At 37.1% G+C, this 20,736-nt stretch overlaps 1 protein-coding gene across 8 annotated transcripts in view; it reads right to left on the bottom strand.

Moving 5' to 3' along the window:
* LOC119656582 (syntaxin-binding protein 5) overlaps positions 1-20,736 on the bottom strand; it is an 863,788-nt gene that overhangs the window by 74,184 nt on the left and 768,868 nt on the right. Inside the window, exon 15 of one of the 8 annotated variants that reach the window (XM_038062981.1) lies at positions 12,439-12,499. The exons of 6 other annotated variants lie outside the window; for them this stretch is intronic. In XM_038062981.1, coding sequence (XP_037918909.1) covers positions 12,439-12,499 — 61 coding nt within the window. Of the gene's footprint in view, positions 1-7,053; positions 7,118-12,438; positions 12,500-20,736 lie in introns of all 8 variants that reach the window. One more of the 8 variants, XM_038062980.1, reaches the window with a different exon arrangement.

Raw genomic sequence — 20,736 nt, 5'->3', positions numbered from 1 at the left:
TAGAACCTCGATTATCCGAATCGTGTTTATTCAAGTTCTGGATTAGCTAAGCCGAGCGGACATTTCTGTCAATTTTGTTTGCTGTATTATTTGGGATGAATCGGTGTACTCATCGAGAAAAAATCGGAAGCCATTAGGAGAGTAGAAGTAGGTGAACTAATTTAAGCTGTAGCACGGGATTATGGAGAGATGAAACGACGTCAACGGTTGGAAAAGAAATCGTATTAAAATTGAACAGCGATATATGAAAGAAGTTCGTTGTTGGATGAATGAAAACTGGTGAATATTATGATTAATGAACAAAAGAATTAACGTCTGTAACCATATTTTGCGAGACACAGACGGAAAACTTATTGCAGATAAAAATCGATTGGCCTATTATTTCATGCCACAACCTGATCTCCGCATATTGGAACCGAGGGTGTATAGATCCTGTCCCATCACTTGCACTCGAAGAACTCAAGGATGCATTAAAAACGCTGAGAAACAAGTAACCGCCGGAGGTGCGGAGCCACTGAACACCAAAATTGTGGGGATTGCGACCAAGTTTCATTTGATCTGGCGGAAGTATGCCGGAAGATTGGCACAAAAGTGCCCTTTACCCTATCTATAAAAAATGTCATGTGCTGCGAAAAGTGTAGGGGAATGTCGTTATTATGCTGTCAAAAGTAACCGAATGTGGGCCCGAACCATTCTCAAAAATTATTGGCGAATACCAGAGAGGATTTCAATATGGGAAACCAACTATTAATCCGATATTCTCAGTGAAGCAGATACTGGAGAAGTGCTGGGAACTTACCGTTGATGTCTATCAAATTTGTGTCGACATTAAACAAATATATGATATTATCGATCACTCGGCACTGTACAAAATATTGTCTAAATTTGAACTTCGAATGAAACTAATTAGATTCATCACTCTAATGCTCAACAAATCTACTTTTTGTTTTCTGATTTTTTTAATTCCTTCTAAAATGACACTTTAAAATATTTTGGAAAAATTCGAACGATAAAGTAGTTTAAAATGGTTTTAAGCTGGAATGCGTTTTCGGCACTTCGGAAATACTCTCTCAGTCTCATGGTCTCGACTGTGTATCCTTTCTTGGATATGAATATGGATTTCTTCTAATCATTTCTTAAATAGAAGAAGGCTTACTTTTATATGGCCCAGGGATAGTAGATTAATCAATTATAAGTGATTCCAAGATATTCGACAAAGAAAACGTAAACATTTTTTTTTCTCGAAATGACGTGTTTTTTCAACTGGCCATAAGTTAATATTAAGACCTACTCAACCGATTCTAATCAATATTAATGAGTTTTATTTGTTAACATATTCTGCATGATTGTTCATCAAAATTAGACCAAAAGAATCCAGAAAAAAAAATTTGGCGTGCAAAAAACTACTACTTTAGGGTTTCTAAGCTTTTTTTCAAAGTTCCGCCATTTTATCATTTTTTCTTAAACGATGGTTGTATGACCAGATCCACTTTGAAGTTTCGTTTTCAGACTTGCCAAGTTGGAGATTAATTGGCAATTATGCGATCAGGTACTTTTTGAGGTGCCAATTTGGATGCCATCTATAACTAAATAATGGGAATTAAAAAGCTTGACAAAGCTGGGAAGAAAGTTGGCCTACAAATAAACGATCAGCACTCTAAAACTATTACACACCCCCAGAACAAAGATGCCACTTAGACAAAAAACGGCACTAAACGATTACAACTTAGAATAAGCCGACAGTTTTGTGTACTTAGGTAGAACTTTCACAAAGGGCGAAACTTTGATTCGGTCTGTCGTGTGCGTGTTCAGAATAATACAGAAGGTATTCTGTTCTTAAGTGGCACAATGACTTCAAAGAAGGCACAATGTGTCAAATGTCCCCCACGGAATCAGAGAATAGATGCACGAAAACTGTCGATTAACAATTAGAGATCTTGTTGAAATGTGTGGCGAAGAAATTTTGAAGGATCGATGGGTCACAGAAGGGTCTAATCTTCTTTGGTGCCAAAAACATTCAGTTTGCTCGAAAAAGGGCGACGTGTTGTGCAGAGTGAATTTCTGACTGTTTGGACGCTTGGGAGGTGAGACTTAAATCTATGCTCATGACCCAAAAACAACCGGGCAATCGGACGAATATCATGCCAATGGCAAGGCAGGATCAAAACAACCACGCCAAAGTCGCTCAAAAGTCAATATTATGCTGACAGTTTCCTTTGATTAGCGTAGTGATGTGCATTATGAGTGGAAATTGGAAGAATCACCGGGACAAACTGTCAAGAACGATTAGGCGATCGTAACGCTTGCCCATTGTTTTGTAACTGTCCTCTTCACTGTAAATTTAAAGTGTATGTCTACTCCACAGTAATACAAATGTGCTGTATGCACTCTACAAAAGATTTTTTAAGTTTTTCAGCGGTTGGAAAATAGTAGAAAAAGAGTCAGTGAAAAATTTACCTTGTGCATTAGGAATATGTATCACAAAAATTAAAGACTGGATGAAAACTAGAACGAATATTGAGATGTATTCCATGAAAATTAAAGCTTCAAAAAACTTAAATTTGATATTTTAGAAATCGCTTTTTGGGTTTGGATTCGTCAGCAAAGACACAAAGGAACTCCTTTAGTAAGTCCTATAATTAAGGAAAACCGCGAAAAGGAAGGCGAAAGATGAAGCATGATGGCATCACCGATGCAAACTCATGCGACATCCATGTGCCAGCGACAAAATAAGGCGTTACTGAGCGATTAAAAAGAGATACAGGCAAAAATATGCCATTTCCTTATTAGAACAAACCGAAGAAGCCAGTAATCTGTTTGAGGCCATAAAATCGCTCATATAAAAGATTCTGTTTAGATTGTCACTTAAGAATGGGAAGAAATAAAAGGTACAAATCTATAAATCTTGAAAAAATCCTTGGTCAAGTTTCATGGGAGGTGAGGGCTCATTCCCTGATGAGCCTCAAATCGTCAATGCAGATACAGATTTGCGAACTATTGATGACGGAATTTAACCTGCCAATGTAGAAGAGGGGCTCTTGGAAAGAGAAATGACTGGAGTCACCAACGAGGATCTTGGCGCTCAAATCGTAGTCAGAGCTCTTAAAGCTGAAATGAATGACGAAAAAGAAAAGCCTTAAAAAATCAGTCACAGAAGTAAAGAGGCTTTCGAAGTTGCGATAGAATATATAGATTAGCATCCAAGTAGAAAATCGGTAGATGTGCTGTGCAATCTGAAGTGGAAGGATTCTATACCGAAGCGAAATTGAGCACATTAAAGCAAAAAATAAAAGCTTCTTTGAATGAGTTTATATAATTTTATCTATGTGTGCATATGTGAAAATGCATTCTTATAGAAATGTACCACTATATTTCCCACCCTATTTTTTGTGCATAAGTTTTTTATTTCTGAACCGATTTGATTAAAATTTGGTAAATGCGTTTTCTGATTCTGAATGATAAAACAATGATACGTGCCAAATTTGAAGGGAAATAAAATTCTGGGAAAACATGGTTTCGGAATATTTGAGGTGCACTTGGTAATATCGTTCTCATACTATTATAATAGTTGTGAGATGTACTACTATTTATTGCTATGGCAACTGTTATGAGTGTAGTTAGTTTTTTAGCAAGTGTAACGCTGTTTTTCCGTATGGGCGACCTAATTTGGGAGAAGCAGAAAAAGCAAAATCGAAGAAATAAGGCGAGCAATTGCTAAGATCCTCGATCACTCTCTCAACGCCGTTAATAATCATTTGAGAGAGAAAGTGCTCCCAACGGTGAAAAACAAGCCTGGGTGGCACTCAAAAGTTTCGGATCGCCACAAGCGTCGATTTATGGTAGCTTCAGTACAAACGATAAAAAGATGTAGACGTATTGCTGTGGGAGTGATGCCACACGTTTGCAAATCAATCGTGTAGTATTAAAATCCTCGCCGTATCTTGTTCAAGAGCGAATGCAAAAGGTACTGCTGCAAAAAACTCACCATAAGGAAGCACGCCTCGGTTTTGCCAATGCGTGTTAGATATGGGTATGACAGTGGTCCAAAGCAAGTCAATCAACTTGGTTAGGATTTGTATGTAATTCATTGGATGATCATTTAGATCGTTTAGTCGGGCGAGAAAAAGTTCAACTCTAACGGGCCAAGCGGATTTAGGTTGTACGGACGAGATCTAAGACGTGAACCTCGCATATTTTCGAAATGAAACTTTGGAGAAGGATCATTATTGATTTGGGAAGGTTTTAGCAGATACGGCAAGACAACTTTGGCGGTGGCTTCGAATAAGATGAATAGCAAACGCTACCATGGCAAAATAGAGGTGAATAACAAAAAATATTATATCTATCTATAATAATGCCCGACAGTCGAGCCAACGAGTTGATTTACTGACTGCTGATTTTTATTCGTTGTTAGTTTTGTGTCTTTTGAATTAATATGAAAATGATATAAAATGATTTGTTCAGGTGAACCTTAAATTTCTGGGTACCATACTTTTCTGGAAAAATCGAATGACTCTTCTTCCGAACTTCCAATTGGTTCCAAAGTGGGCATAAACTACAATATTGTTGTGTAATAGAAAAAATCTCTACCAAATTTCACTTAAACCGGTTCAAAAACAAACAAGTTTTCCAAAAAATACGTTGAACTTGCAATTTCAGGAAATGTTTAGGTGCGACTTTATTAATTCTGACCCTTTTTTCTTTCGGCTACGCTCCGGTCCTGTGGAAACCGATATGAGAGGTTCTACTGTACTACTTTTATCAATCGACAACTTGTATGAGTAAAAAAACTTTATCAAACTGTTCAAAACGTACGTATGCCAAAAAAAAAATTTTTACAGAATTAGTAATAAAGTTATGATTTCTGAATTCGGTTATTCGATTCAGGCATTCCTAACATTACTTGGATAATCGGGGTTCTACTGTATCTTATTTTTTAACCAGATCGGCTTCTTTATTCGGATTGTTAATGAATTTTGATGAAAGCATCCATTCCTGCAGCGCGTGGCAAATTCTTAGACCCTTTTCCCCATTTTTATTGTTTTCACCTGTTTATATATCATATTTTTTTAAAGCTTAATTCAGAAAGAGAAGAAGAAATTAAAGAAAAATTGATAAAAATTAGCATAACTCTGGTCAAGATAAAATTGCATAGTGCATAGTCACCAATGTGAAATATAGATGAAATTTGTGACAATCAGCACTTTTTGCATGAATATTACCAAGAAAAAAAAGATTTTGAAAGGTAAAATATATGTAAATCTTCATGAATAAATTGTTTTTGGAAGTACACTAGTTTTACGGCGCTGTTTTACCAATTTCAATATATTAAAAACTCAAAATATCTAAAATGTATACTAAACATTTATGGTAGTAATTCTGGGACACTTATACACTTTCCTGCATAACACCTTTTAATTGGGGGCAGCTATTCGCTAAATCATTTTTTAGTTTCCGCAGAATGAATTCCGTTAATAATTATTTCTACCCTTGCATGATTATAGCAAAGTCAAGTGCGCAAATTCGCATATGGATTCCGGCTATCTTTTTATCTCTACTTGTACTGTTTCATTATTCTCAATTTAGTAAGTAGCACTTATCAAAATAGAGTAAAAGATTTTAAAAACATTAAGGAATCAGTTCAGTTAATCAATTGATTCAATTAGTTCAAATCAAAATCAAATTATAGTACTGTGGTATGTAACTATGACGCGGCGTAAAAATAATACTGAGAGAAATTATTACTGAGTTGCGGATAGTGAATAAATATTTCTCAAAAATCCTCGTCTTCAATTTTTAATTATAAATGGTAATGAATAACCCCACAAATAAATTATAATCAACACGACTTTCTTCAAAATTAAACTGAACTGAACTTGAATCTGTCACATTCTTAATTAGCGCATTTACATAGGAAAATATTGATATGAAAAAGGTACATTTATCTGGTTTTTGATAAAACTGAGGTCTTTAGCTAAAGATGGAAAATATTATACGTTGCATTATAAATAATAATGATAATTTTAGCTGTTTTGGTTTATCGAGATGAACATACTCTTCGGGTGCTCTCAGACCCTTGTTCTTAGGAGGACTCTAGTAAGTGGCCTTTTTCGTCTGAAGCTAAGAATGAGGATTTTTTTGGCGGAATTGATGCGGATAAAAAAAAATAGGAGAAAGAGAAGAAGGAATCAATGTTTTATATGTAAGTCTGCAGACAACAAATGAATTGAGTTGAAGGTAGAAGCTTAAAATCACATATTCTCTGAAATAGAAATTATCCATTGACGTCTGTAAAGGCAGTTTAGGAAAGTTGTTATTTTATGTAAACGTCAGATATTCAACGAAATGATTAAGTAGATTTTATGCACAAAATTCTCAATACACTCATAAGGAATGAAGATGAATTGAGAAAATTCGAACAAGATAAAAGTCATCAAGACTATTACGACACTTAAACTATAATTGAAATCATGGGTAATGGTTATTTTGGAAGCATTTTGAAGAAAATAAAGGGCGACAGGATGATTAACTGAAAAGTAAAATGGGAACAAAAAAGAGTATGGATTCTTGTAAATCGTAAATTTAATGTTGTTAAAGACGTGGTACTACCAAAACTGCAATATTGCCGCGTAGATAGCAGATTATACGGTAATGATGACATCTGTGGTCGACTTATTGATAATTCCTCCCCATATGATGCAGTTGATAAGCATTTTTGCAATTTCTTCCCACCTTGCGACCGTGACCTTCGCACTAAGTCCGGTCCGCCGCTGGTAATTGACTGTGTTTGTGATTGTGTTTGGAGTTGTTGTAGTTGTGTTACAGCTGTACCACCGAGACCACCTGTATTCACTGAACTACCGCCACTACCAGCGGCAGCAATTGATGATGATGCGGCTCCAATATTAATGCTACCAATACCTCCACTACCAACGATTGTTGTTGAAGCCGGAGCACCAACAACAATGCCACCACCACTACTACCACTAACACCACCAATACTACTGCCAGCACCCATCAGAATAAGACGCCGGTTACTTGGGCTACCCGTACCGATCGCTGTGTTACTGCCACTATAAACACCGGATCCAGACGCCGTTCCACACACACCATTAATCTGAGATTAAATTTGAACAATTTTTTGTTGTTGTTGACAATATTTATTTTTAAGGAACTTTTTTGTGTTAACTAAATATGAATCTTTGTTTTAAAATTTAGGCAACTATTTTTTGACTATTATTTTCATATTTTGATTTGTGGGAATTGTTGACTGCAAACACATCTGAAATGCTTTTTAATATAAAAATAACATTTTATCCAACTAATTTTAAAACATTCTAAAAATAAGAAAATATGTTGCCGTTTATTATTGGTTATCCTTTAGATGCAACTTTGGGTAAATAAAGACGAAGCCGAGAATATGATCACACTTTTTTTTTGCCTGGAGAGACAGCTAGAACAGCTTTTCGAAGAATAAGCTAAAATATTCTACCCTCCATGGAGCGTTCCACCATGAGCTTAACTTGAGTTATTTGAACGACAGATTATTTCCAACAGCTACTTTCTAATAAAATTATCAATTGTTTCATGACGAATGGCGCCCAATGTGGGGTATTAACATATAGAATTATGTAATCATAGAAAATCTTTGTGTCAAGATATTCAGCCAACTCTTGCCAATTTTGCTACGATTCGGACGATCCACGTAAAATGTATTGAATAACCTGTGGGGTTCCACAAAGATCATATCTCGCTCCACTTCTGTGGGTAATTATGCATGAGCGCAAGATATTAAGCTGGTCGAGATCCTCACAAACGAGGCAATTTCGAAAATCAGAACAGAAGGCGCTGGTCTTCCACTCGGAGAGCATAAAAGCTAGGTAGTACTAATCATCAAATCAAGCAAAGGAAGCATCGATAACAATCAGGATTAGTCAAAGTCCCAGCCTTCGAAAAGGGAATTATTCAGAACTTTCAAATTAAGTACAAAAGAGAAATTGTCCTTAGAATAAGGTTTCTAAAATAGTGATGACATGGACCATTCAGAACTGTTTCAAAGTTTATAGTTTTTAGAAACAAGGACATGTCGGCCTCTTGAGATACGAATAATCTGCAGTTCACTGTAGTCAAAATTCCCTTTCGGCCGGGGTTGCCCCTCTTGTGAGATTTAAATGTTGGCTGTTTTTAATACTTCAAATACTGTGGGAGGGGCTTTGATCTCACGTATTTTACCAACCGGGACCCAGTAATCAAAAATGGCATTCATTGATATCAATTTTAAGTGTGCGCTTGTGGTAGACCAGCACTTCTATCTTGAAGTGTGAGAGTGCTGACGTCATTTCATTCTCTGGCTAGGAATTCGCAAAACACACTCTCCATCTGTAGCTAATAGCTGTACGAACTCTATGATAATTTAGCTGCATTGTTTCTGGTAAGACTACGTACTTTATAATAGGTCAGTCATATAAAACTACTAAGGTTTGAATACCATTTAAATGTCATATTTTAAGTGCAGACTGCAGTAGTGGATTGAGGAGGCAAAAGGTGGCCGAAATACCGGCAATTTCGACTGTTGCATTACTAAATATATCAGCCCCGCAAAAAAAACTAAGGCTCTCTAGAGGAATTTAGACGTGCACTTCCTAAAATATATATAATATATATATAAAATATTCGTGGATCCATGTGGACTTCTTTACCCTGAACCACCGTCAAAATATTGAAATGCTAGAGCTGATGGAATAAAGGCATGGGAGTAAAAGGAAGATGCGACGTTAACGCCCATCCTATATGTTAAAGAAGTTCCAAAATCAACACAAGGATATCCAGACCATTACAAATCGAGTAGGGACCGAACTGCAGTTCCTTTGATTGGGATATAAACTCACTTTCATCAATGCAGTCAAACGGGAACTTATTGACATAACGATAGCATTAGCTGATATTTCGCCTCTTGTCAGAAAGTAGTGCTGAAACCGCAAGCTAAGATTCTGTACATACGTGTCCAATCTATTGCTACAATTGAGGGACAAGCCAGCTAAACGCGGCTAGTATTGGGGAAGCTTTCGAAGAGAGCTTTTCACTCAATACGTTAATGAAGGGTCACACCCATCGTAAATTCGGATTTGTCAAAACAGAGGAGAATGACAAAAACGTTTGAGAAGACCCCTAATTTGAAGCGAATCTTAACCAAAGAGCGTAGTCAATAGCAAGCTATCTGTTACAAATGCACTTCCCAGGTAGCATTATAGGTCAGAGCCGACTGTCATGCACAGTCCTCAACTGAGAAACAGGACTTTGGCAAGCAAAATAGTGTAATTTTATTCGTTGGACAATCCCCAGTTGGTAATCCTGTATCGCAACTATGATGAATGCTAGGAAGACTGTACCAGTTATAATTCCTAGATAAGTGGTGCACGATACCCACCTTTTCAGGGGTAGCAGCATGTCGACTTCAAGATAACGTGGAGGTTTACATGTTGCTCCGATAACCACGGAGATGTACACATCCATAATAAAGCCCATTTTGGTGTATGAATGTATGAAAGCTCGAATAGAGAACTGGCCGACCTTCCGGAAAAACGACGACTGCATTTCAAGCGGAGCCACTGCCACTTTACTGGTAACAGAAGAATTTTTGCAACAAAAATGGCGGCGTTACACCATTCAAATCTATTTCGACAGTCATCACAATTAAACAGGAACAATATACCAAACTAGTTGATTTGAAGTTGTCATCAGCTGCTGCTGAAACTTGGCCAACTGAATGAAACACTCTTGCTGAAGCGCCGGGAAACTCACCAAGGACATGGCTTCACAATGGTCAACCAGAGCGAGCAGTTGGTGATACACCTAATGTTGTTTATTCTGAGGGCGTCATATCAGATGAATGGAGAAACTTAAATTCTTTTCGGAAGGTGAAAATCTTTGACAGAGAACCCGGAGCCTCTATAGTAGCATTGTTGTTGTCCCATAAAAAGGGGGTAGGATATTAAAATCCTGCTAGGACTGGATGTCGGATACTAGTCGACTCAGCTGTGAATGAGTATCTGAGCCAAATCGGGGTAATGATTTCGGTCGAGCGCAATGCTGACCAGATTGCCTCCTACAGTGTACTGTAGTGTACCGTTACGGTCTTGAATGCTCTAACTTCAAGGCTTTGAAGCAATATATATTGTCCCGCCAACGATTATTATTATTATATAGCTTTTAGCTGAGCACTTCTCTTCAAACTACCACATGGTAAAAATTAATGTTGTCGTTTCGACTGCATGCAGCCAATGTGAAGAAGAGGAGGAGACTGCTTGGCTTTTCGTATGCAGCTGCTCGGCGTTTTCAGATCTTAGGCGAAGATACCTCGGAAAACTATTCTTTAGTGACTAATTTTACGAAAACAGATTCGTTAATTCTCAGATTCGCAAAGGCAGTCGAATAGGCTATTTTAGGGGACAGTACAAGCCTTATCAAAAGTCGGAGTGCTTGGAACTGCGGTTCATCCCGTTAGACTAACCTGAAGTTAGCTTTTTCTTAACGGACTACCCCAAAAACATGTGTATAGGTAGTATGAGGTAGTATATAGGTATATGACGTAGTACTTATTAAGCCGAAAAAAGTAGTGTATAAAACTACCTTTACCAGTCAATCTAGTGACTAGGTTAATTGCTTGAATTGGAAATTGATTCATGCGACTAAGCCAAAAGTTTCATTCCTGCCGATTCTCTTTCTTTTTCTTCAGCCTTGGTCCCGTTCACAAGCGAAGACGGCTCGTCGTGATCGGTTTCGCTGTTTGGTTCTATCGAATACCTGATCTGGATGCAGTCGCGAGGCTCTTAAATCCCCATCCAGCGTATCAAGCCACAGTTGTTTTGGTCGCTTACTATCGACTTCGATGTTCAGACCAATCTTGGCAAGTGAATTCTCTTCCATAGTACCATGTGGAATTTTCGAATGTTGACAGGCCAGTTCCTCTGGTTCATTTCAGAACGGGGTGATAAATAGAGAAGAAGATTAGTCGATTTTAACTTTTGCAACTGCTAGTATAAAAGGTGTCCCAATGTTGTCCCTGATTTTGGTTTCGCTACTACTGTCTACCTGTCTTTGTTCCCCCAAACACCTTCGGGGAATTCTACTTGCGATTTACACAGTTACCTTCTAGAGGAGGAGCAGTAATTGTGCTCGGTGTCGTCTTTTGATTTTTCCTAATAGTTGAGAGTTGGATTTAGAAGCTGCCAGACATGTAGCAACGACATTGGCCTCTTTTCTAGTCAATTTTTGGTAATCATATTTTCGTTTTCTTTTTAGAGTATAAAGCGCTTGCCTTTACTTCCACAATTATCTGCATTTCAAATGTATTTTGCAATCACAATAAAAAAACTGTTTTATTGAAAATTATAGCTAGAGTTACAATGTAAAAAATCTTATTTTGTAGATTGTCAAAATTTTAAGAAACCAAATCTAAACTCAGACAAAATGTAATCTTGAAAAAACTCCAAAACAGAAACTAAATTAATTGTGATTTGTGGTAATTTTTATTCGTTGATTCATGAAATATAAAAGACTTTGTATGTGTAATGAGCACATTCGTTGAGTTGTATCTTTTGGTGAATATATCTTCTTTCTCTCACGGATTCTTTCAAGTGCATACACATGTGCCTTGTTGTGAAAACGAATCGGTGTTACGAACATTCTCTGGTGCGTTTTCAATGAACTGCCGAAGTCATTCAATACTATATTTAACTTGAAACCATGTTTAAAAATTTACCAACGGTTTTGAAAACTTGGTCTTGAATCTGCTCATACATACTTCCTTCACAAATAATAAAGTTGAAGTAAAATATTTACATAAACATCGAAAGAAATCTTATATAAATACTGCACATCGACTTATATTTATATAGTTTGGCGCTTTGTTTCGCTTTCTATCAACAATTTATGTTGTTTTCTGGAAATCTGACTTTGTAATAACATTGCTTCTGTTCAAGTTAAATACATATTCTAACTACTCATCAACATAAGGAACTGCGGCTGGAACAAAATCTTACTAAGATGTAAAAGCGAGGAAGTCCATACTAAGCCATTTATCTACCCAATACGGCAATGTTGATATTTATCTAGTCGTGAGCAATGTACTTTGAACATTATGAAATTGCAATGAAAACTAACGATAATTCCCAAATTTGCTGATAAATATTTCTATTTGGAATGAGTATCTACCTAAGTGACTATTTTGCGCTATACGTAAATGGAATCTAAATGAAACAAATGCAACATTAATCTCTGTTATTGGCTAAAATGAAAAGAATAAAATTGAGGAAATCAAATGGAATACGAGTTATGATATGGTTACATAATGTCGGAGATAGCATTACCAATACTGGAATGATTCGGAAAACACTGCTTATCTTATTTATAAGGAAATATTCAAAATGTTGTAATTACCGAAAAAATCTCCAAAAAGTAATTTAAGGCAGTTTTGATCATCATCCGAAATGGACGAATCCTGGGATGATTATAAGAATGTTGAATGTTTTCACGGGAAAATATAAAAGAAGGTTTTTGTTTGTTTAAATTTCATTGGGCTCATTTTTTGTACTTTTTGGGTAGGGGTGGTAGAAGGTTGTTCTTTTCAATCATTTGTTATTGATATTTGTAAGTAGATAAGTAGTAGATTATGGGAGACGATTATTATGTTTATGCTAAGCATGAAAAAATGAAATAAAACAAATTTCAAAGGAACCAAACGTTTTTACACAGAAGCTTGTAAGTTACAATTCCATGATAAAAAATCCAAATATTTAATATTTTACTATATTAAATCTGGTCCATTGATTGTGAGTTTCGGCTGATTCCATCAATTTAGAAAAGAATGCTTGCAGTAAATCCGTAGTTTTAATTCTTATATGATGATTTGTTGAAATATCTAGACAATGTCGCAACGATAACAATAAGGATGGCTTCAGATAACACGAAGGGGTCTTTCATTTTCAATATCCAATCCATGGTAAGGAGATATTTGCAGTATCGCAAATTGGTTGAAAGCATCATAAGTAGTAGCTTTAAAATTGACAAGTAGCATATTGGGTAAATTGCGTCCTTGCGTCCTTCTTTTATTGTGAGTACAGCACACAACGAACACCATTCTTAGAGAGTTTGTTTTGACGGCAAGGGATAAGTTTACAGCTGTAGACCCAGCAAAGGATTTTAAAAGAATGAAATTGAATCGTAGGCAACGTGATATTCCATTATGGTATTGAGAATTATAGTAAAATCACAGGAACTTGTACTATTGGTGGAAAAAAAGGCTTTTAAATATATCGGTCCACCTTAGAAATTTTAGCGATTAAGGGCAGGAGTGAAACTCCAAGATGCAACTGAACTGAATTGGAGGGGACTGTCATTCTACCAGAGCAATTAGGCTGTACAAAATCCTGGAAGCTCATATTGTCATTGAGATTAGAGATGGATGCGCCACTGTGGGTTATCAGACAAGACAAAAGTTTTATCAGAAAAGAATTTGTAGCTTCTTTCCTCCCTTCAATCTAAGTTTGAAGAATTTCGATTTTTTGAAAAATTGCAGAGGCGTCTATTCCGTAGTTGCAATATTTTTAAACGAAAATTGTTTTACTCTAAAAATCTAAATTCAACAGGAGCTAGGCTGGTTCAAAAAAACTCGGAAAAGCCGTCAGTGAGAGAAGAAGACATTTTTGGATGATTCACGATTAGCATTGAGCTGTCGCATCGCATAACCACGTCCGTACACTTACTGCCATGCATATATTTTATGGGAAACTGAGGTAATTTTCTGATTCATTTCTGAATGGCTATGGCCAAAAAAGAAAAGATGAGAGTATTAAGTGAAGTTATGAACTATCTATCAATGGCCAATAGAGTTGGTTGCCACTTCGTTGAGTTCACTCATATTAATTTTTCTTTTGGTAATCTTAACGTTTCTAATTCGAGACGATGCTAGGTTTTCAAAGAAGAGCTGCGGACAGTTAAAAATCAATCATCATGGTCCTGGGTCCTTACCTGCGAATAGACGCGAACTAATGGTACAATTGGTACTAGAAAGAAAAGGTGATTTATAGGTCCTTAGTGAGCAGTACCGAGACACCATCATTGTATCAGCCCCGAGTGCGGAGCCTTCCCACCTCCTTCCCCCATCTGACTTTTTACTGTTTACCTCATACTGGATAAGCTTATATCTGCCTTTTGGGATAAGCTCAGCGCTCTGTAGTATGAGACGGAAATATCCAAGGGAGTGTCAAGTTGGGGTAGACTAACGCCAGAACCTTCGAGTGGGGAATGGATTAATTACACTGTTGTTTTATGCAGGTTTTGAAGATGGCCATCTTGGCGGAATTTAGTGACCTAAGTAGTGAGAGCATTTCGAGTAGTTGTGAGGACGCTGTTGGAGTGTTTTTGGTGCCAATAGTGCAACAGCTAAGGAGGATTATACAGCCAGTGATGGTAAAAAAAACATTCTTTGGAGAGAAGAACGGCTTCTCCCAATATTCCCCCTTCCTCCCACCTTTTTAAAGCGTAACCTATCCACTACCATTTCCTTCTTCCGAACACAATGCGAGCGAGTGGGAGTAGGAGATACGCCAACAAGTTTTTCTTTTCATCGGGAGTTCGAGAAAATTAATGCAGGAAAATTTTGTTGAAGCTCTTTCAAGAGGGATAAATGACCTAATAAATCCGGGCGTGGGTAGATGAGCCATAGTTGAATCTTCAGAAGATTGAGAGTCGATCCATTTAAATTATCAATTTATAAAGAAACGTCTTCAGATTTCCCTGAATTGTACATCGCATGAAAGATCTAGACAAATTTTAGATCCACAGACTAAAAACTTAAAAACAAAGAAGTCTGCCATGTAATCAAAAAGTACATAGCTGGTAGGGGGTAGTAAGCGGCCTGAATAGAGACCATCTGGAATATATATTGTTCATTCAAAAACCTGAAGCGCATTTATCATTCCGTTCCATGGAAGCAGTTAAAATGGAGGAAAACGTTCAGGCGCTTTTTCCTGTCCACACTATCCGACTTTCTTGATGAGGATGGACGTACTGAAGACTGACCACTCTTCACTGTAAAGAAATTCAGTGTCTGAAAAAGATAGTCTTGTCCATGAAGGGCAAAAATAGTATCATGATCGTTTGATAATTCAACAAAATGCTAAAGTTCGTGTTTCGGCATAATTGGAATAGATGAGCAGCAAGCTCAGAGCGTTTAACGCAAGTTTGGTATCAGGTATTTTGCTCGCTGCTAGATGATTGGGAGGATCGTGGTAATAAGAAAAACGCAAAGGGATCCCTGACTTGCCGTCAGCATACCATTCTCCCATCATGTTAGACCTAGCGAGAAAACTGCTTTGTTACCAAGGTTGATTGGAGGTTGGGTTTTAGAGTACTGTAATTCACAATTATTGCGATTGAGGCAGTGGTTTGAGCACTTAGACGAACTGAGGTACTGTTAAGAACTGGGAAAGATAACGGAGAATGAAGGTCCTATCGGGGGAGACTAACGAATATATTGTAGCTCCGGATCTTCAGAATATCTTATATAGTGGTCTACTGTGTTTAGAGATCCCTGATGAATCGCATCTACTAGTCATAGAAAATGGATGGCTGAGTACGAATTTTTTCTAGCTTTAGAGAAAATCGAAGTGGTTCTTCTGATCAAAGAGAGGATTCCCACATTACTTTCTATGAAAGTTGTTAAGATCACAATCGAATTCAAGCCAACAGACGATACCTCGCCATTATGGTAGGCTCGAAGATGAGTTGCCCATTGGTAATGAGCGCTGCTCAGTCCGTCATTTTCTATAGTTCTGAAGTGTGCACTTAGTAAGGAGAAGTACAGTATGCGTGAACCTTAAATAAAATGGCAGGAAGGAAGACGACAAATAAAGTTCTGGTATTGCGATCGTTCTGTGGGCTGTACATATATACTGCAGAAAAGGTGTAGAAAACTAGGAGTGGTTCAAGACACAATTTGCATTTGCATTTCGAAGGATTAGAAAACGGATCAACAAGTAAATGGACCATTGGGAAGTAACAGATTCAATTGTAATTGTTATACGGGGGTGGCCGATGATTTTTTGGAGGAGGGCAAGTATTTCCGGACATCATAATTGAGGTGACGTTACAAAATGAAGACATGTGCAGTCGGTTGGATAGCCGGCGCTGTGTGCTATCCAAGTGCATATGGTATGTCTAGCCTGATATTATGCACCAAATGGTTCCAGGGCAGTGTTTTAGATAACTGACAGTAATCTTGGAGAGCAAGTCAGAAGGTCACCACACCTTGAAAGAGATTACTATGATCAAAACTACCAACCGTATATTTGAGCTAAAGTTTGAAAGATTCCTCTATCCTTAGTATTTTTTTGACAACCATCAATAGTAAACGATTTCAGTCAATTTGGAATATTTCCAACTCGTACAATCAATATTAAGCTGAGCTAGATTGTGCTATGGAGAGGTTGGCCAAATGAACTCCCCGCAATAAATTGTGAAGAAAATCTATTTATATAATATGGTAACAGCACAGTAACAGTTCGTCCACAAAGTAGTTAGTCCTATCCCACGGAGATTAGCTGTAGTTTTACAATTCCAGAGGTATATTATTGTTTTATATGTGCTATAAGGTTTTAAAATGATTAGAACTTTAGATCACCGCATCGACAAACCGATTAACGCGTATCAGGGAAGGTTACGAATTGGGCAATCAAAAACCGAACAGCTGTCTACGGTCAAACAAATTCTGGGAAGGCACTGGGAATTTAACATTGACGTCCACCAAATATTTATGGATTAAAGAAGCACGTTGCGTGTTTCAGAATCTCAACGAAACCGGTATAATTCACCAGAATGACTATGACTAATTCGCCGCCAAAATTAACAACAATTTTGTTGAATATATTCGATACGTAGAACGGACTAAAAAAGCGACTAGCTCCGCATTCATTCACTATGGCACTAGACCATTCAATATAGAATATTCAGTATCATATGGAAGGTTTCGGCAAATGTGGAAGATACGCTTTTCAACAAGTCCAACCAAATCGGGGTGGGATAAGCGGGCGAATCTTCACCTTTGTGGAAGAAATTTTTATAAGCCTTGACAAAACCGTGAACCAAGTTGGCCTACCAATCAATGAAAACAGAACAAAAATAATAACCCAAACAGGGTCAATTTTTGCGAATTTGACGAGGTTAGGAAACCAACTGGGCCCGCAAATAAAGCGTTTCGTTTTGAAGACCAGCCACAAGTACGAAGCTTCGGATCTGCAAATCAACTGAAAGTTGTGGGCCGCGCTTTGGGTACGAAGGATGGACCCTTACGCAAGCATCTGAGAGAATTCTGAATGCATTTCAAATCCTGAGAACAATTTTCGGGGTGAAGGTTGGAGGCCAGAAACACTGGCTTAGGACCGAGATTTTTGAAGGCAGTGCTTTCTGGAAGATAAGGCTCGGAATGAGCTGTCGAGCCTCAATGACAGTCGACTAAAAGTGTGTACGTTCGCAGTGATAGTTCGCAATATAGCGCATGTTGACATAAAAGTAACATCGTTAGGATGTACCAGGACGTGGGATGTTTCGTAGTATTGACGTCGAGTTTTTCTTTGGTATCAGAACCATGGTGACAGTTAGGAAAAAGAATGAATTGAAGGAGAAAATCAGCATTGTAGGAATGAACGCATCGGAAGGTTTGGGTGATGGAACACATTTGGTGAACAAGGAAGTATTTTCTGATCTAGACATTAACCAGTTTACATAGTCGTTCCTACAGTGGTTAAAATTCAGAAAGTAAACCTGGAATTTTATCTCCACGCTTCTTGTTCGTCAATTTTTGACAATTGGATTTTTTCTTCATTCAAAAGGACCACATTCGTACTGTATGAATATATTCAAATTCATTCGTGGATCACTTCCCATCAGATTCACTTGTATTGGATGCAGGGTGATGTCTAGATTAAAATCAATATGGAAATGTTCTGCCTTTTCCTGCTATCAGGATTAATATCAAAAAGCTCCATGATGATGTAACGGCCTCCAAATATTCCGAAACATTGGAACATCATATCCCATAGATACTAAATCGACAATGTTGACGAGACGGGAACTGGGCATAAGAGTTTAATATGCCTTACTGATGATAAACTTGACTGAAAACTATAGAGGGATTTTGCTGTGTACGGGTTTTAAGGTGTTGTCGAAAGCTGGAATCTTTCTTAAGGAATATGTATAGTCCCCGAAGTTGAGAGAAGCTTTACTTCAATGAGAAAAACCAAGGATTAACCAGATTTTCAAATATTCGTCGATTTCAAACAGACATACGATAGATTAGACCGATCTGTATCTGTACTGTCTAAATTTGGAGTCCCACGCAAACTAATTAGGCTTACCAGAATGACAATGAAACAATCTACCAAGTAAAGCCCAGAATCAGCTCACAAGGTTTTTCGAACAATCTGAAACAATTGGAGCGTGTTATCCTGAAGATATAGGTGATTTATGCATCACATTGCTGTACAAATCTTCCCCGGTACTAGATTAAGTGCATGGCATAAATATCTTTTAAAGATCAAAAGTAAGCTCTAATAAAGATTGGCAAGACAGTGAACCAAGTCGGATTAAAACCATGATGCAATTAAAATGAAAAACGCCAATTAGACAAAACTTCATATTGAAAGATTACCACCTGAGGAAAGTTGGAAGCTTCATATACGAGACTTAGATGCGACAATTACAAAGGACAATAGTGAAATGGAGGAAGTGATGGATCATACTTGCTAATAACACATATTACCTCGTGTTGCTAATATTAAAAAATAAAAGTGTGCACAGGAGAACTAACTAACTAACGGTTTATTTGACAGTGACAGCGATGCACCAGGCTGGACTGTGGGCAATCAATGCCTTCAAAGGGCGAGTTCTCAGCTGAATTTTGGGCTCAGTGTCCACTTGAAAGTCTCGAAAGAAGATGAGAGGACTTGTGTGTAGTTTTTAAAATTGTAGGACGTGGTTGCGCGATGGAGAAGAGTGAAGGCAAATATTATACTTCGGGAGGCCAAGGACAGACATCAGGTTCTAGCGTTATAAAAGGCAAAAAAAGAATTTCTCGATGCGACAGCACTTTCATACTAAACATTTTTTACCACAGTCAACAGTTAAGACATGAAGTGTGAATTGAAGCTATCAATTTTCAGAAGCTCAACGGGGTACCGGAGTTATTCAATATCGTAGGGAAAAGTATGTCGAGCTAAAAGGAAGTAATATTGAGAAATGAAGAAATATGTATGTTTCCTTCAATCTTTCCTCTTTTGATAGGTCTAGTGCTTCTAGGGTTACCCTCCTAATTGTTATTGGTTCAGACTTTCGCGTTTTCAAATGATAATAACTCTAGCTCTGGTTAGGGAATAAATCAGTTCGAAAACCGATTCTTGAGGACGTACTTTTCTTCAATGCCTTTTACAAAATTTGTGACTTCTATTAAATTGACGCTATTTTACTTAAACAGAATTTATCCGCAGCCCACGGAATGATTCTATTTCTTTAGTGCACTATCAAGCTGTAATTCTCCGCCACAATTTCTTATATAGGATTATGTCGGCATTCGCAAATTAGACCACATACCAATAGGGGAGTTGGTTCAAACGGAAGTGGCAATGGCCGTACGCCATAATCTAAGAATAAGGCATTCATTAAGGAACAATATTTTACATTGGGTTCGAGTTTTCCTTGCAACATTCACCGCGACTTGGCGAAGTACTTATAAAAATCTAAAGAATAATTTATACTTTTACTGCTATCACGCATGTTCTGCTATAAAATAAAAAGTGAGCGACAAACATCAATTCATGAGTGCAAAAGTCATGACCCTACAAATGGTAATAAAACAACTTCATTGAGAACTTTTATAAATTGCAATTGGCTACAACTGAATTGAAAATTATCAACGCGAATTTTAGCACTGATGAAATACGCAAGCATTCAAAAAAGTAAGAGTGCATGGACGTCCTGACAAGTGATGAGTTTGCGAAGCGTGTCCATTCCTGGATCAAATAACTCATCATTTGTTCAAATTAATAAAAATCTCTTTTGTTATTTATTCCATGGAAATTGACTTACAAGGTTTCTCTGTTGCGTACCTTAGGGAAAATTTCATTTTTTTTGTTTATAGTTTCCTCTTCCGATACGCATTAATAATAATGTTTCCGTTACAGAATACTTTGGCAACAGCTACTCAAAAAATTTCCTGAATCATTTACTTTCTCTCTATATATACGAATATACTAAAAGAGTCGATGTACAACATTTTTTATAGACTATTCTTAAAATTATAGCGATAATAGCAGAAAGAAGGAACGAAAAGTACAGAAACACAGAACTAAGATTGTGGTAATTGCCAATGTGAAATGAACATTTATGCGATAATGTGTTGTTAAATTCTAGAAAAATATACTTTTTCGTTACTAAGAAATGGACAATGACATTGAATTTAGTACAAAATATTTTTTAAAAAATTTATTTGAACGGACAAAACTAAAAGCGCTTCCAAAGAAATTCGAAAAAATGTTATGAATAAATTTGGAAAAATTTTGCTTTTTTATTTTGATAATAATAATTATTGATGCTAAGTCAAACCATCACCAGAAGCAAATGTTGGGCGTTGTTATTTATAAAAGGATTGGGGTATAAACAAATTGGTCCACTCAATTTTTGATA

The sequence above is a fragment of the Hermetia illucens genome, chromosome 5 (assembly GCF_905115235.1).
Source record: "Hermetia illucens chromosome 5, iHerIll2.2.curated.20191125, whole genome shotgun sequence".
Lineage (NCBI taxonomy): Eukaryota > Metazoa > Arthropoda > Insecta > Diptera > Stratiomyidae > Hermetia > Hermetia illucens.
This window is presented reverse-complemented; position numbering and strand designations above follow the sequence as displayed.